This window comes from Tamandua tetradactyla, chromosome 3 (assembly GCF_023851605.1).
Source record: "Tamandua tetradactyla isolate mTamTet1 chromosome 3, mTamTet1.pri, whole genome shotgun sequence".
Taxonomy (NCBI): Eukaryota; Metazoa; Chordata; class Mammalia; order Pilosa; family Myrmecophagidae; genus Tamandua; species Tamandua tetradactyla.
Window position 1 is genome coordinate 176,859,260 of NC_135329.1, and position 17,874 is coordinate 176,877,133.

The 17,874-nt window shown below is 36.6% G+C and overlaps 2 protein-coding genes across 7 annotated transcripts in view; one reads left to right on the forward strand and one right to left on the reverse strand.

The window, feature by feature from the left end:
• Nucleotides 1–12,816, forward strand: part of KIAA2012 (KIAA2012 ortholog) — a 140,579-nt gene extending 127,763 nt beyond the window's left edge. For 3 of the 4 annotated variants that reach the window (XM_077154724.1, XM_077154727.1, XM_077154728.1), the window contains 5 exons: nt 2,096–2,430; nt 4,464–4,666; nt 6,135–6,307; nt 7,141–7,360; nt 9,221–12,816. In XM_077154724.1, coding sequence (XP_077010839.1) covers nt 2,096–2,430; nt 4,464–4,666; nt 6,135–6,307; nt 7,141–7,360; nt 9,221–9,359 — 1,070 coding nt within the window. In that variant the 3' untranslated portion in view covers nt 9,360–12,816. The remainder of the gene's footprint in view (nt 1–2,095; nt 2,431–4,463; nt 4,667–6,134; nt 6,308–7,140; nt 7,361–9,220) is intronic. The other variant, XM_077154725.1, reaches the window with a different exon arrangement.
• Nucleotides 2,909–17,874, reverse strand: part of SUMO1 (small ubiquitin like modifier 1) — a 50,125-nt gene continuing 35,159 nt past the window's right edge. For 2 of the 3 annotated variants that reach the window (XM_077154730.1, XM_077154729.1), the window contains one exon: nt 12,044–12,898. In XM_077154730.1, the coding sequence (XP_077010845.1) occupies nt 12,830–12,898 (69 nt within the window). In that variant the 3' untranslated portion in view covers nt 12,044–12,829. Of the gene's footprint in view, nt 3,035–12,043; nt 12,899–17,874 lie in introns of those variants that run through there. The other variant, XM_077154731.1, reaches the window with a different exon arrangement.

The window sequence follows — 17,874 nt, forward strand, 5'->3', positions numbered from 1 at the left end:
GGAAGAATAAAGGAATGTCATTATTGCAGGGTGCTGAAAATAGATGGTGATTAATATTTTAAAATGTCACCTTATGTGTGAGACTAAAGCAAAAAATGTTTATTTGTTACAAAATTTATATTTTGACCAGTGCTTTCCCTAATATAACTTATGTAGATAGTTTGATTGAACGTCGTAAGTACTTGGAATCTCAGGTAGGACATGAGATTTTGTTGGTTTGTCCAGAGTGATGCCCCGATGAATCCCAGAGTGGTCTGATCAGTGGGTGGAAAAGTATTTGCAAAGCCCCCTTCGGGGAATGGTGAGAACGGGGAGGAATGCAACTTCCCCAAGTTGAATTCTTGATATTCTCACAAGCAGTGTGGACAACCAAAGCTATAGGTTAAGCCCCCAGTCTTGCAAAAATTAACTCAAAATGGAGAAAAGATCTAATATAAGAATTCAAACTATAAAACTCCTAAAAGAAAACATAAGGAAGCATCTTCAGGATCTTGTATTAGGCAATGGTTTCTTAGACTTGACACCAAAAGCACAAGCAATAAAAGAATAAATAGATAAATGGGACCTCATCAAAATTAAAAATTTGGGGGGCATCAAAAGACCTCATCATAAAAGTAAAAAGGTAACCTACAAAATGGGAGAAAATATTTGGAAAACACATTATCCAATAAGGGTTTAATATTCAGAATATACGAAGAACTCTTACAACTCAACAATAAGAAGGCACACAAGCCAATTAAAAATGAGCAAAAGATGTGAATAGACATTTCTTCAAAGAAGATATACAAATGACCTAAAAGTACATTAAAAGATGCTCAAAATTTTAGCCATTAGGGAAATGCAAATAAAAACCACAAAGAGATACCATTTCACACCCACTAAAATGGCTACCATTTTTTTAAAATGGAAAATAACAACTGTGAAGAGGAGATAGAGAAGTAGGAATCCTCATTCATTGATGGTAGGAATGTAAAATAGTACAGCTACTGTAGAAATAGTTTGGCAATTCCTCAGAAAGTTAAGTATGACATTACCCATACGAGCCAGTTTTGACTTCTCGGTTTATACCTCAAATAATTAAAAGGAGGGACTTGAACAGATATTTGTACACCAATGTTCATAGCAGTATTGTTCACAATTGCCAAAAGATGGGAGCAACCCAAGTGTCCATCAACAGATGAATGGATAAACAAAATGTAGCATATATATACAATGGAATGTTATTCAGCCACAGAAAGGAATGATGTCCTCGTACATGTGATAACATGAATGAACTCTGAAGACATCATGTTGAGTGAAAGAAGCCAAATACTGTATGAACTCACTGATATGAAATAATTAGAATAAGCAAATTCATAGGATCAGAAACTAGAATACAGGTTACTAGGGGCTGGAGTAGGGGTAGGTAACATAAAGTTAACGCTTAGTTGGTATAGAATTTCTGTTTGGGGTGATGGAATAGTTTTGGAAACAGACGGCAATAATGGTACAACGATATTGTGAATGTAATTAACACCACTGAATTGCATATTTGAATGTGGTTAAAAGGGGAAACTTTAGGTTGTATATATGTTCCTAGAGTAAAAAAAAAAAACAGGACTACAAGCCAGAATGCTTGCCTGCCACACCAGAGGACCTGGGTTCGATTCCCGGTACCTGCCCATGTAAAACAAAAAAACAAAAAAAATAGGACTACAACACAAACAGTACACCCCAATGTAAACTATGGACTATGTATATTAATAGTATAATTACAATAACATTTTTTCATTAATTGTAGTAAAGATGTAACACTAATGCAAGGTGATAAAAATAATGAAAACTGGGGGGAGGGGAGAGTTTATATTGGAATTCTATGTTTTCTGCATGTATTTTCTGTAAACCTAGAACTTCTCTAATAAGAAGAAAAGGGTACCTATTAAAATGCATAGTTTTGAGTTCCTCCCAGACTTGCCAAATCAGATTCTGGGAGTAGAGTTTAGGAATCTGCATCCCAGGTGATTCCATTGCACAATAAGTTTAAAATCACTAAAGAGGATGCTTAGTGATCACTTTAGTTACTTCAGCCATACTGTCCCCAATTGTTCTCCCCCAGGAAAAACAAAGGAATCAAAGGTTAAACAGAAATCCGAGCTAATTCTCAAAGAAAAAAAAAGAGTCAAAAGGAAAAAGACATCTAAGGAAAAGAATCTAGAGATAACAGCAGAACTGAGCGGGCCTGATGTCTTCGACTCTGAGGAAATGGAAGATACCTCAGATAAAGGTTCCTTTCCTTCCAGCTACATTAAAGAGGATCCTCGGCTTTCTCCCAAATATGATGCCCAGGACAGCCAAGTTTCTGTAGCTGAAAGATCATCACCTACCCAGACTGTCACTGTCACTGGAAATATGGAACTTGAAGGAGAGAGAAACCATGAGAACCCTTCCAAGGTAGGAGCTGATATTCTCCTCTCAACCAGAGAGGGTTCTGTTCTCGCTGGTGCAACTGCAGTGGTGGGAAAAATTGCCCCTATGTATATTGCAGTTACTGAACCATCTCTACTACATAATGGTTTTATTTTTTCTGTTTTGGTACCTTCTGACTCTTTTAAGAAGCCAGACTAAGTATAGATACAGGGTGGCAAAGCCCCTCTGAAATGATGCATTCTGTGAGGCCTCTTCAACTGCCAGGGCAAATATCCCACTCCCTTAAAGGAGGGTACTTTGCCGTAAGTTGGCAAAGCACCCATCTGTGAGAGGTGCAGGTCTCACAGTTACAGTGAAAGATGGATACTGACCATCAGCACCAAGCACATATCTTTGACTTGCCTTGGAGCTCATGAGCTTTTCACCATTGCTTGCTACCCAAAGGCCATGGAAATTCCTCCTTTTCCAATTTCCTCTCCTGCAGCACCCAGCTGGACCACATACAGTTTATACATGCTCACCTGCTTTTACAATGCATGTGAAAGTCACATAGTTCCAGGGTCCTTGCTTCTAATGTCAGGTATTTTAGAGAAAACTTGAGTATAAGGAAAATTATTCTTGAATTTCCCTGCAATTAACAAAAAGTATACCATATAAACACATCATCTCTGAGAACAATACGTCAATTTTTCCTCTACTTTTAGAATAGATCACTATTTCTTTCACTGAGACGAAAGTATTGAATTCCATTTAGAGGCCTTATTGTACCCCCATAAAAGTATCTAGTATCTTTAAATACTAGAAACACCAACAGCTAAGCCAGTATGTTAAATCTGCACAAAACACATAGCATAAATGGTGGACCTCTGCTGAATCTCATGTAATCTTTACAACCACACTTGTGAGCCTAGTATAATTAGCCCCATTTTACAGATGTGGAAACTAAGGCTCAAAGGAGGTAATGTCAGTTGCCAGAAGTTATACAACCATTGAGTGGTAGAACCAAGACTTACACTCAAGTCCTTGAGTACAAATTCAGAGCTCTTGTCATTATTTTATATTATTATCTACTTATTGACTTTACAGGCCATGGTCTTCCAAAAGGATTTCAGGAATTTTTCCTCTATCTCAATCCTTCCACCCCCATCCTAGCTGCCTACATTATGGAATTCTGCTCTGCACAGGAGATGAACATTTTAATCTATGGGCACAACTTTCTGTGCCTACTAGATCATCAACATTTCTTAGATTTATCTTCAATCCATTGGACTCTGCTGCCTCTACGAAAGCTAAAAAGCAACGAATTTCACCCCAAGTTGAATATATAGAGTTCCCATGGAAGAGCTATCTCTCAAGTTTCTCCTCATGGACATATTTATGACTGAGGAGGAGGCATTAGGGAGAACAAAGGATGCTAAGATGCCCTTCACATATATTCAAAGAAAAACCCTTCATTGAAAAAGACAATGTGTACAGGATTGCATGTGAGACAAACACATCTATATCTAAGACTGCCCTTGATAAAATAGCTTTTATCTAGAACCATGTTCTCATCCCTGGCTTCACATTAGAATTATCTGAGAAGTTTTTTAAACACCCCCATCAGCACCTCAACCACCACCACCACTACCACCAGGCCTTGTCTCCTAGAGATTCTCTTTCAATTCGTCTGGGATGAGGCCCTGAATGGTTGTTTTTAAAATTTCCTTGGACAATTCAAAAGTGCAGCTAGGATTGAGAACTCTAGAATGGATATTTACATTGGCACATTCACTATTTCCATTAACCCTGGGAACAGCATCCCCATAAGGAAGATGATACCAGAGAAATTAATTCCCAAATTCCAAAGCTAATAAGAGAAAGACTTGAATCCAGGTAAATCCAACTCCAAGGCCCAAGCTGGTGCTGCTAGAAATTATGTGACTATGGTTAGACTGTGGAATTTACTTTTTTATTCCATCTCTGATTACTGATCACATTGCTGGGGTTGGGGAAAGCTCATGGCCGAATCAAATTTACCCTTAATTATAATGCTGTCACTAACTCTGGTTTCTTAGGCCCTCCTGGCTAAGAGGGAGCAGGAAAAAGCTTTCCGGAACAGGCTGCGAGCAGAGAAGGCCGAGATGAGAAGGCTAGAGGTGGAGAGGAAGAGAAGGGAGCAAGAAGAGGAGAGGTGGCTCCAGCAGGAACAGCTGGAGAGGGCAGAGAAGATGAAGGAGGAGCTGGAGCTGGAGCAACAGAGACGCATAGAGGAGATCCGGTGGGTCAGGCAAAAGAGACTCCACTTCCACGGATGTTAGGAAGCAGAAGAAAAAGGCAGGGGTTGACCTCTCCTCAGGCAAAGTTGGGTTCTGAGACTCATGCCTCAAAGTAAAATAGCATGTTTCATTTTTCTTCATCTCTACTATCCTAGAGCATGTCTTGACTATAGGGTTATTTAAGATAAAAGTTGATGGGAATTTCTTGGGAGGGCTTGGAGATTCAAATCTAACAAACGTTTGTTGGGCCCTGCCACATGGTCAGCATTGTGCTAAGCCTTTTCACAGGCCTTAGATTACTTAATTTAATCTTCACAACAATCTTGTGAGGCAAGAGTTTCAAAATCCATTGTATAGGCATACCTCAGAGAATATTATGAGTTAGGTTCCAGACTGCTGTAATAAAGTGGGTCACACAAATTTTTGGTTTCCCAGTGCATATAAAAGATATGTTTACACTATACTATAACCGATTGTGATTACATAAGTGTAACATTATGTCTGAAAAAAAGTGTAGATACATTAATTTTAAAATACGTCATTGCTAAAAAAGGCTAACAATCATTAAAGCCTACAGCGAGTCATGTTTTTGCTGGTAGAGGGTCTTGTCTCTATGTTGGTGGATGTAGACTGATTAGGGTGGTGGTTGCTAAAGGCTGGCATGGCTGTGGCAATTTCTTAAAATAAGACAACAGCAATTTGCCACATTAACTTTTCCTTTCAAGAAGGATTTCTCTGAAGTATGTGTGGCTCTTCTTTTATTTGAACACTCAGAGGTCATTGTAGGGCTTTAGCTGTCCTAATTTCAATATCATTGTATCTCAGGGAATAGGGAGACCCAAGGAGAGGGAGAGAGACCAAGGAACAGCCTGTTGTGGAGCAGCCACAACACACATAACATATCAATTAAGTTCACTGTCTTAAACACAGCGCCAAATCAATTACAATAGTAATATCAGAGATCACTGATCATCATAACATATATAATAAAAAAATTTTAAATACTGCAAGAATTACCAAAAAGTGACACAAAGGCACAAAGTGAGCATGTTGTTGGAAAAATGGTGCCACTAGACTTGCTCAGTTCAGGGTTGCCACAACCCTTGAATTTGTAAAAAAAAATGTACTATCTGCAAAGTGCAATAAAGTAAAGCACAATAAAATGAGGCATGCCTGAATAAGAATGGAAAATGAAGCTCTGAGAATTTAAGTCCCCTACCTCAGAGGACAGAACCATGTACTCAAACTTAAGGTTTCTAGTTCCAAGCCCACTGTGTTCTTGCTTCTGCTCTGCAATACTGGCTTTCCTTGGAAAACCAAGTCTCCTCTGAATAGGATGCTCTGGTTGGCCTGTAGGCTGTTTAGCCTGTAAATGGCAAATCTCCATCAAGGACATGCCTTTTGGCTTGTCTTACAAGAATGCACCAATGTTTTCTGCCATTTCCCTGACCATCTTTTATGTTTTCTCAGTGTAAGGAAGCAGAGACTTGAAGAAGAACGCCAGAGACAAGAGGAGGAAGAAAGAAAGCAGTGGCTCCAGTTGCAAGCGGCCCAAGAGAGAGCCCGACAGCAGCAGGAAGAATTCCGGAGAAAGCTGCAAGAGCTGCAGAGGAAAAAACAGGAGGAGGAGACCAAGAGGGCTGGTGAGGGGATTCTTGAGCTCTCTGCATCTCTCATCTACCTGGGACAGAAATGTTTTTCCCTTCTGTGGGATGTTCATTTAAATCTCCACAAAGTTATTCCTATCCTACATTTTAGTGTGTGAAGCACTGTAAATGCATAAGCTATTTTTTCTAAGTAATTACTATGTTTGACTATAGTGAATTGAGACAGATCAGATTAAGAAAAGAAAGACTCACTTGTGAAAATAATTCTTGGATCCCATACCCAATTCAGGAATCTACTGAACCAGGACCTTGCCCCCTCCCTTTGCCCTTTGCCCAGGAACTGCCTACGTTAGAAAAATTAGCCCTGCTCCTTCCTTCCTTCTCCAGTTGATGGAAACAGAATCACAAACTTCTGGACAGCTTTAGGGCAGAATTTCAGGTGTTTATGCACAGACTCTCTCCAGCCTCACTTTTGAGGAAGAGGTAGGAACTTCAGCAGATGACACTCTGTAACACACTTCCTGGTTCTGGCTCTTGAGACAGGTTAGTGCAGCTGAGTAATGACCAAATTTCTCCAGTCCTGGATGTGACACCCTTCCCCAACCCAGCCATACCATCCCATGAGCACACTAGGCTCTAGAGAATTCTTCCCCAAGGTTTTGTATTAATTGCATAGTGCATCACACATAGTAGGTGCTTGGTAAAGGGCTCTTAAATTAGTAAATTATTCCCAAAGTAATCCTTGCAGATGATGTCACAGCCAGCTGGTAAACTGCAGAACTTCTCACAGCCAGTGCGAGTTATATATCTGAGAATTTTTCTCCCATATTGAGATCCGTACTGAGCCAATCTCCTTTTCTATTTTAAAGAGGCAGAGAAGCAAAGGCAGAAGGAATTGGAAATGCAGTTAGCAGAAGAACAAAAACGCCTGTTGGAAATGGCTGAAGAAGAACGGCTACAATACCAGCGACAAAAACAGGAAGCAGAAGAGAAAGCTCAGCTGGAGGCAGAGGAGGCAAGGCAAAAGAAAGAGAAAGCAGCAAGGGTAGCTCTGGAGGAAGCCGTGAAACAAGCCCAGGAACTAGCCAGGTACCAGGTTATCTGGGCAACAGGTGCCACAGGGAGATGGCTCAAGGGGCAGATGGCCTGGTGCTAGAACTTGCCTTGCACTGCCTTTGGACAAGTCAAGTTTTCCCACTTCCCAAAAGCATGGTTTGGAAGAACTAAAAAATAGACATTCCTCTGCTGCAGACATCACTTCTTTCATGGCTTATAGTAGAACTTATATATGTGGATTAGTAGTATATTGAAGTTGGTAGGGAGTTTAGAGATGAGAAAATAGAGTCCCAAAGAGGGGAAGGATCTCTGTCAAGGCTAACAGGGAGTTAGAAACAGTGTAAAGTCCCCTGATTCTGAACCCACTGCCTTTGTCAATAAGTGTTTACTGGGTGCCTATTATGTGCCAAACACTGAGATTGGCACTGGGAATCCAAGAGTAAGCAAGACAAGGTCTCTTCTCCCGTGGCATTTACATTCTAGGAATGCAGTTAGCAAGACAGACTCTAAACAGAGATATTTTAGCTGGCAATAAATGCTGTGCAAAACATTTTAAAAGTAGATGTGATCAGCTCGTAGGCAGCTTATTTTTGATTGATCGGTCGGGGCAAGACCTTTCAGAAGAGATATTTAAGGTGAGACCTGAATGACAAGGAATCAGCTACAAGAAGATCTGGGAGAAATTATTTCAGCAAGTAAAAATGCAAGTGCAAAGGCCCAAAAGAGATGAATGAGGCTAGCATATTGGAGAAATAAAAGACAGTCAACATGGCTGGAATGAAGTGAACAAAGAGGCAGATAAGGTCAGAGATGTAGGCTAAGACCAAACCTCATGAAGAACATGTTAAGAGAAATAGTCATCAAAAGCCAAGAGCATATCTACCCCTTTATTCTTCTACAATAGTAATGATCTTTGTATCTTTATAGTAATAGAATTTCTTTAGCAATGTGGTTTCAATCAACTTCTTTTAAAAACTGGGTCCTCTGTAGTTGCTTTGTCATTAATTTCCCTTCCTAAGTTTGAAAGTGACAATTTACCTTCCTAAGTTCTATAGTGCTATCAAAAGTGAAGGGTAAAATGGAAAAAACAGAAAACAGCTTGATTCCAACCTTAATTGTAAGCTCTTTTCCCCTTGAAATATATCTTCCACATTATAAGCCTAATCTAGTCCCCCTTCAGGAATGTAAACGTCATGGGAGACCTTGTCTGTCTTAAGGTACAGAAAAGAGACCAGACTATTCTGTTTCAAAGTTTGCCATCAATCTTGAGGTGTTGTTTCTCCCTTGGACTTTCTTCAATTTCTTATGTGAATTATAAAATGGAACACTAGCAAAGTCAATTCAATTTCAAAATTATGTGTTGCATTTATTATAGTAATAGGGCTAAGTTCATACAAAAATTGAGACCAAAAGCAAGCTATTGGTGTTTCAACTCTCCACACACAAAAAAACCCCAAGTCATAGGACTTGGTTAGTTCAAGTGAAAGCAGAAAACCAAGTAACTAAAGGGATGCACAAGTGGCAGCCTCTCTACTAAGAGAACTTTAGGTATATTGACTTAAACTTCATCCTCATTTGTGTGACCTTGGCCCAGGTACTTATATTTCTGGGCCTAGTTCCTCTTCTCAAAAACAAGGGAGTCCCTTCCAGCAATACATGTTAAAGGACTGTGAGCTGTGCCTGTCCTTTGACTTTTCCAAAAAGAGGCCCATGATACTCTATACCTCCCAGGTAAAGTTCCTAAATGAACAAGTCCCAAATGAATTCCTAAAATGCACGTTCAACATTTGAATTTGATGACCGTTCAAATCCAAAGTTCTTCTAATAGCTTATAAAGACAATTTCTAGACTGATTAATCAGTATTGAGATTGGGGGTTGGCTTGTCTCCTTAGGCAAAAAGCTGCTTTGGAGAAACATCTTCATTTCCATCAAGAGCTACTTAAAGAAGCCAGTGGCCTACAATGGACACAGAATATTTCCAGAGCATGGGTCTACTCTTATTTCCAGTTCCTACAAATACCCAGGCCTTAAAGCTAGAAGAGAACTAAAAAGTAAGTGTGTTGGGGGTGGAGGTGAAGTTGAGAGGTGGAAGAAAGAGTAGTTTCCTTTTATATAATAAAGCTCTACCTTGAGCCCAATGAATTCATTTCACATGGTTCGCCTGAACCTACACTTAAGATTTTCTCTACTCTGGGACCTCCATTCCCACCCAAAACCCAGTTAAATTATTTATTCATCTAAATCCACATAAGTCCAGAAACTTAGGTGCCCTAAAACTGTCCACAATTTCATTTTGAAACACTAACATAGTCTTGGAATAGTGAAAGTGTTTCATTTCAGTAAGTTTGTGTGTGTCTGAGCAGAGTTACAGATAAAGAGAAATTCTGTAATAAAAATAATTCTAAATTAGCTAAGAGGGGCTTGCTATTAAGAATATTGTAAATACCTCTGAAAGGGCAAAACCATACATCCATTTCATCCTGAGTCTAATATTCACGTCTATTTAAAAGAAGGTATTTTTGTAACCACTTGATAAATATTCACGTAAGTAAAATGAGCTGTTTGTAAGGCTGTTTTCACACTCGCAAAGTTTAGATTCTAGAGCTGCACTGACGAACATGGTAGCCACTAGATTCATGTGGCTATTTAAGTTTCAGTTCTTCAGTCACATTAGCCACATTTCAAGTGCTCAATAGCCATAAGGGACTACTACAGTATATGTGAATACTACTATACCATATTGGATAACACACAGAACATTTCCATCATCAGAAAAAGTTCTATTGAAAGTACTGTTCTAAAGCCCTGAAAATTAACAAATCTTGAGGTTTTGCTCCTAACTGCACTTTGAAGAACTGGCCATGGATAAAATTTCCCTTTTAAAAAAATCACACTAACTCTGTATCAGGAAGATTAACTGTCAGGGAAATAATTTGCCTTTGTCTCTTTAATATCTAATAAATCTTTCAACAAAGGACTTGTCCTAGAATGAAGGTACTTAAAGAATAAGAAAGAGTTTTAGCAAACAAGGTATATGCCAAAAGTATGTTAAAAACAAGTTGTATCAGAAGCTGAATTTATTCAAATTTATTTTGGCCTTAAATAACTGAAAAGTTTAATATTTACAGGTAATACCCTTCCAAATTTCATTAATGATTGTAAAGTATTTACTTTAACAGGAACTTCACCTCTACAACCCAGAAGTTGAGCTTAATTTGGATTATGTATTGCTGCGTCAGACTTGTTTAGATTTGATGCATTAATTCCTTGCTTCATGTAAAATTAAATAGAAATAAAATGGCCAAAATACTGAATATCAACTGTAATGAACTTGAATTTCACAAACTTTTTCTTAAGCTTGTTGACCATGCTTGCACGTCCACTCATTTCATCAATTCATTCAGTAATATTTAATCAGATAAGAAAATTCAAATAATTCAACCAAGAACAGAAGAAAGCACACTCAAGGAAAACATCGTTGTGGAGGAAATTACCATTATTGACTTTTTCTCCCTTCTTATACAAATTCAGGATGCTGCAGTCAAGCACCAGGGAAGAGTGGCTAAACTAAATGTTCCTTCCAAACCTGATATTCTATTCAACTGTTGCTATGAATGCCTGTTTTATCAGCACTAAGCATATCAGATAAGCAAAATTTGAAGTTAATCACAGCAGAGTGCAATTGCTTTAGAAGACTCCAGTTGCCTAGTAGCCAAGATTCACTACCTAATTGCTGAGAACTTTCAGAAATTTAAAGAGGCAAACAAAATTAAGATACCTGACTACACATGCACGCTTCTGGTTAGCTCAAGTAGCCAATCAGGTTTGTTAGTCTTGACAGATATGCAAGTCATGAGAATTTTCTAAAAACAGGCCTAAGTCCTAGCCTATTTGTAATGATAAATGTCAGGTGACAGCCTAACTTTAAAAGCTCTCATTTGCCTAGTCTATACAATGTATGATACAAAAAACTTCAGTCAGGGTCAGTCAGATATAGGAATCTGTAAGGTGAAGTCAATCAGTTTTCAACAGCTGACTTGAGTAGGGTATGTCAACTATAACAATTTATAAAATCCTTAGATAGGTTTTATTTGCTCAATTAGTCAGATGACAAAATATTTGGGATAATATTTGGGATAATATGAAATTGATTCATGTGTATGCACAGATATAGTGAATTCTGTGATTCCTTAAAGAGTTAAAAGGAAAACTTAAGCCTTCTGATAAGAACAAACTAATTTGGCATTTTAATTTTACATAGTTTAGGTATCTAAGATATAAAGAAATAAAATGGAAAATATAAACAGTATTTAATACACTAAACATTAACTAAGCAGAGAACACTTTATAAATTGTTAGAGAGAAACGAAATTATCAATATAAACCAGTTAAGAATTTTTGGCATCCCCATTTATTCAACATGATTGGGTAACTGAGTCATATATATATGCACCATACAGGAATATCAAGTTTTTAAAAAATAGGACACTAAGTAGTTACGAAGATATTGTGACCTTAATTAAATTCTTAATCCAGAAGGCACTTCAGTAACTTTCAGTGCTTTAAAGTTATTAATGCTATCACTGTACAGTACTGAAGAAAAAAATTATGGGTACCACATACAAACAATATTTCCCAGTATTATGCGAGAAAACCGTATGTTTTAGGCCTTTTTTCTTTCTATACTATACAATTACAAATAAAATGAACATTAGTACGGTTTTTACAAATATTTTGTTTATTTTAGTGAAGCTGGTACAGACAATGTCCATTTAAAACCCAAATCCCAGGCCAAAAAGTACAAATAAAATCAAAAAGAGCAGTGCTCTGTTGTATATTCTGCATGTATATTCTGCATGAATAACTTTATTAACTGTTAGTGAAAATTAGAACTTTTCTGGGATCTTCTGACAAGATTGTTTATAATCTTAAAATGCCTTGTCTCTTCAGTGAAACCATCTTTGGAGTTGGTCATTACTCCCACCATATTTGTCACCTTGACTCCAACTGGATATTCCTCATCTTCTGGTCCAGACCTTCAGATTTTAAAAGTAGATTCAAATTAAGGAAAGGTCATTTTTCCACAGTTCAGTTCTCTGAAAAGTTCCATCTCCCACTGAAAGTCATAGTCCAGGAGTGAAGCAATCACATGCTAGAACCTCAGGGCCAATTGGAAAGTCATTATGAACACTCTCATTGGTCGATCTTATTTATCACCACAGCCTGAAAACGCACAGTCCTGGAAAAGGTGACCTCTCTGTGCACATATGTAATTTTTTTAAAAGGAGAGGGCAATATGAAGGGGGCTGAGTCTTGATCACCAAAATCAGCACAATGAAAACAAACAATAATGAATATTGAGCACTAGAATTCAAAATACCAGATGTTTTAAAGAGATGGGGTGCCAGTTTTCAATTCTGTTTTGAACACCACATTACAAAAGAACTATTTTTAAAAATAAAAAAGGAGTAAGGGAAAAGAAAAAAAAAATTAAAGAATCTCTAAACCGTTGAATGACCGCCTGTTTGTTCCTGATATACTTCAATCACATCTTCTTCTTCCATTCCCAGCTGTAAGAGGAAAGAAAAACATATTACCGGCAGAATATAAAAGCACTAATTTTATTCTAAAGTGCAAAAAAACAGAAAAATGATCCATAGTTACACAACTCTAGATTAAGAATCCTGTTTCCTTCAATCTAAAGAACATAGAGGTATATGTCCTCCTATTCATAGACATGATTATTTATGTCTATGAAATAATTCACGTCTTACTTTCCCAGGTCAACTTCACTTCCCAATTTGTTCATTATATAAAACTTCAGTGTTTTTGACAAGTACCTTAAAGGAGTTTTAAATCTAACGAAATGTGTATTCTAAGTAACAGTTTTATGGCATATTTTCTAAAAAGCATTTTACTTCTAGATGTAACTACCTGATAGACTCTCATTTCCTTTCAAAAAACCTGATTTCACTTTGAAATGTTATGGTTTTAGTTAGAAAAATACTACTGAAGGATTCATTTCTAAGTGGTTTACTTTGTCATCTACAATTTCTTCTGGCAAAGAATTATTACTTTCCTTGAGAATGTACCAATACATCTTCTCTTATTCAACACCTCCAGTTTTATAAGCCATATTTTTCAGCCAAACTCTTCTCAATTCTTGCAGGGAAAAAAAGGGGGGTCTTTAAAAATTCCCTTACAGACTATTAAGTAAAATGTATGCAATTATCTTTTAAGAATATGTTTTACATACATTGAATATTCTGCCATTTTTTTCTTAAAGAATCTATTAACATGGCCATAGCCCAAATACCCCTAAAGAATGGGATATGAAAGATCAAAGGTGATGGTGGAGTTATACAGAGAAGGTAGGATTTTAAAAACTAATACTGTTGCTGAATCATTAAATTGAAATTTATTTTAGTCTTCAGTATCTTAGAGCAGTTAGAAGTAAAAACCTGAAATCGTGGAATTGAAACCCATACGAAACTCCGAGATCTGTTCTATTACTCACTGTTGTGCTGTGCTTTGAAATTTATTTGCTTTTTTGTATATACGTTAATTTTCACAAAATGAAAAAAATTCGATTGTGATGATAAAAAAATATTTATGCCTTCTAGCCTCCTATATTCAGAGGAGCTAGAAGGAAAAATCTGAGCGCATCATATGGTAGCCCATGACAAACTCTGGGATCTGTCCTGTAACTACTTGTTGAAGAAGGCTTTGAAAACTAAAAAAATTAAAATAAATGAAAAAAAAAAGAAGAAATTATTAACAACGGTTGCCTCTGAGAAACAGGAATGCAGAGGTTTACAGGATATATTTATTTTCTATTTTATACTTCAGTAGTTTCTATTTTTTGTTTTTCCTTATTATTAACTATAAGCTTTCTTTATTTAAAAAAAAAATGTAAAAAGAGAATACACAATGGGGCATGAAACCCAGGAAGAAAGCCAGGTATTACCTTTAGGGAGGGTAAAAGACTGAATCTGTTGATTCTGCTGTGAAACGCTGAAATTAGCAGACTAACAACAAAAACTAGCACTGTTTCTACTGAAAACTACAATGGATTAAAAAAGAAAAAATAAAAACTTAAAGGAAAATCTACAAATAGTAATTGCTAGTAAGAAAATAGTTTTATATTTTATAGGTGACATTTTTGGTGCAGAAGTAGGAAATACAAAAATTAAAATCTGCTAAAGCAATCTAAAAAGAAAGCACACTTACACAGAATTAGGATTTTTAAGTGATAGGATTGTCTTGAGGTGTTATGGATATCTTGGTTGTAGTACATATATATTAAAAATTAATTGAAGATTAAAAAACAATTTTGATTGCACATATTGTTTGATAAATAAATTCTGCAAGGAATAAAATTTCAAACATAAGGAATCTTCAAATCATGGAGAAAGCACGTCTTCTACCTGAAGAGACCATAAAGCCACAAACTTCCACAAGGACATAGGTAGACAGACAAGTGAACATCAGTACAAGCAATTCACTCCATAAATACCTACTCTCTCCCAATGCTCCATCATTCTTCTGAAAAGATATTCTCATAATTATAGTGAAGGTGTCAGTAAAATGTCTTAAGTATCTATTGTGTGCCAGAGATTATGCCAAGTACTTTACCTGCTCATTTTATTTATTCAGCAAATATTAAATGAGTGCCCACTAAGTACCAGGCACAATGTTCTCTCCATTTTACAAATGTAAAAACTTGGGTGCAGAGAAATTAAATAACGTGAACCCAGTCATACTTTAAGTGGGCAAGCTAAAGGATCCAAATCCAGGGCATATAATCCCCTCACCCAGTCTCTCCACATTTATGTTTTGCTTTTTTCTCTCTCCCATCTTAAAGTCCATGACGCTAGTATGACACAGACACCAGTGTTCCATACTGCTAGCCTAAATAATAAAGTAAGCTCTTTATTTGGCAGGTGGGGTTCGGAGCTCTTGTGTGCCCTGCCCAAATCTGTATGACTAACACACTCCAAATGCCTTCAATTCCTTCCATTTACAACCTAACACTAATCTGAGCACTTCCTTTGTAACTGCCCTTACCTATGAAAACAGATGATGGCATTCTGTAGGTGTCTGGATATCTATGTCTTAAGTGCATTAAGCACCTGATGTCTATTGGATGTCAACCCTTCTAAAGTATCAGAAAGGAAAAGATATTAAAAAAAGGAAAAGCGTTAAAGGAAAAGAGATAAAAAGTTCTGACCAAGACCACGAATATCATTCTTCCATCTACTGAAAAAAGAAAGAAAAGAAATTCTAAGGCATAAAAGTTCAAAATCTTTAAAATTAAAATGAAATCAAGGAACAAAGATCCTAGAATCAAAAAAAAGGATAAAGCACAAAAGCCATTTTTGGAGTAAGACTTTTATTAGGATATCACTCACCCATAAATTAGTTCCTACTTAAATGCAAAGACACCAAATAACTGATAGTATCTGATAAATTATCAGTGATCTGGTAATATCCTGTACTCACAGATTGGGAATCAGGATTGCAGATTTCTCATTTAAACAGTTTGAACAGAAATAAAAGCTGTAACCACTTGCAAGTAGCTGGGATGAAGGAACGAATCAGTGACTTTCAAACTGTGCTTCTCAGAGATCTTAGGGTTGGGGGGTTACCTCAGGCACTGAGAAGAGCTAGCTCTGAACATCCAACTCCACTTCAGTCAGAACATTTCTATCTTTGTCTGTTTTATAAATTGGCATTCAGCAATACATCAATTTAAGAATGGTGTGATTATGCTATTTCTAAAAAGGGGAGGACAGATTGAAAATCTCTACCCTTGAACCACTGTTCAATTGCAAATAACACTATAAGCACAGCACTGTACAGACAGGACTTTTCATCATATTTTTCAAAAACTGGGTTTTGTTGGGAGTTAGGACAATCCTGTGGACTCCTGACAGCTCTATAAAGGAAAATGTGTTTTATCATTTCATTCATTACATCTAGTCCAACAGATGGGCAAAAGTTGCCTTATCCCACAGACTCCACAGCAAAGAAAAAAGCCAAGATGGACAAAACATGCTGACTGTTGTCAGAACCACTAATTGTGATGAAATGTTTGCCTTAAATGAAAGTAAGAAATTAACTACATTCAGGACACCACTTTACTTCTTTATCTAAATATTTTTCCTGTCTGTAAACACCAACAAGAGACTTAAGTTACAATTAAATATATACTCTTACTCAATACCTTGTCATTTACTTATTCTCAGGAATTCATACAGAAAACTTTTTTTAATATTTATTTTTGATTGATATGTATTATATATTCACATACCATGTAATCATCCAAAGTGTACAATCAATGGCTCACAATACATCATAAAGCTGTGCTGTTTAAATGTTTTTAAAGTATCTAGCCTCATAAAATACAAATACGAACAAAACATGCAACACCCCATATTTTGCTTTCTAAATATCACTGCTCACTGAAAGCAACCAGGGTTTATTGGAGAAATGACTGAATCCAAGGTTAGGACAGGGAACGTACAAGATGAGTTTGGAGCACCTTATTGTGTCAGAAAGTAAGGCAGTACTCAAGAAAGAGGGTAAATGGTAAACCTAGGGGTAAAAATTTGATGAGAAAGAAGTCTGAGGAGAAGAATTCTCAGAGTATGTTCCCCAAAATTACTTCATTAAAACAGGAAAAATAGTAATCATACAGCAGGAAAAAAGGGCAACACTTGAGCCAAGTGATCAAAATTAACATCACCAATAAGATACAGTGGTGAAAGAAACCGATTTCATGTGCTCCAGATAATATACCCTCAGAAAGACAGATCACCATTTATGTAGTATTCCATCCAAAATCATGTAATTCGAATGTAGTCATAGGGAAAGAGAAGAATTAAGGGAGTTTCTAGACAGTAAGTGGTTTGTAGTCCTTAAAAATGTAAATGTCACAAAAAATGGCAGCTGAGGAACTTTCCAAATCATAGATGATTTAAGAGACAACTAAATAAAATATGTACTGAACTGGATCCTAGGGGAGAAAATCTATTATAAAGAACATAATCAGGAGACCTGGCAAAATTGTAGATTAGATAAGTATAATGTATCAATGTTATATTTCCTGAATCTGAAGGTAATACTGTGGTTATGCAAAAGATTATACTTGTTTTTCAGAAATACACACTTAAATATTAAGGAGTAAATAGGTATGATGTATGTAATCTACTCTCAAATGGTTCAGGGAGAGAAGTAATCATTAGCAAAGATAGCCAAGTATTAAAAATACATGAAAGTAGGTGAAAAATATATGGGAATTATATTTTCTACTCTTGCAACCACCTGTAAGTTTTAAATTATTTCAAAATAAAAAGTTAAAAAGATGGAGGTCAAAAGAACATAGATATCAATTTGAAGGTGCCTTCACTAGCCAATATCTAAAAGATACACAGTTTCAAAGTATCTCCCCACAGATTACTTATTAATTACAAAGAAAAAAACCAATAACTTTAAAATGGAGAAATCTGGCAGTTACCACCTTAGCTAAATGACCAAAGTTAAT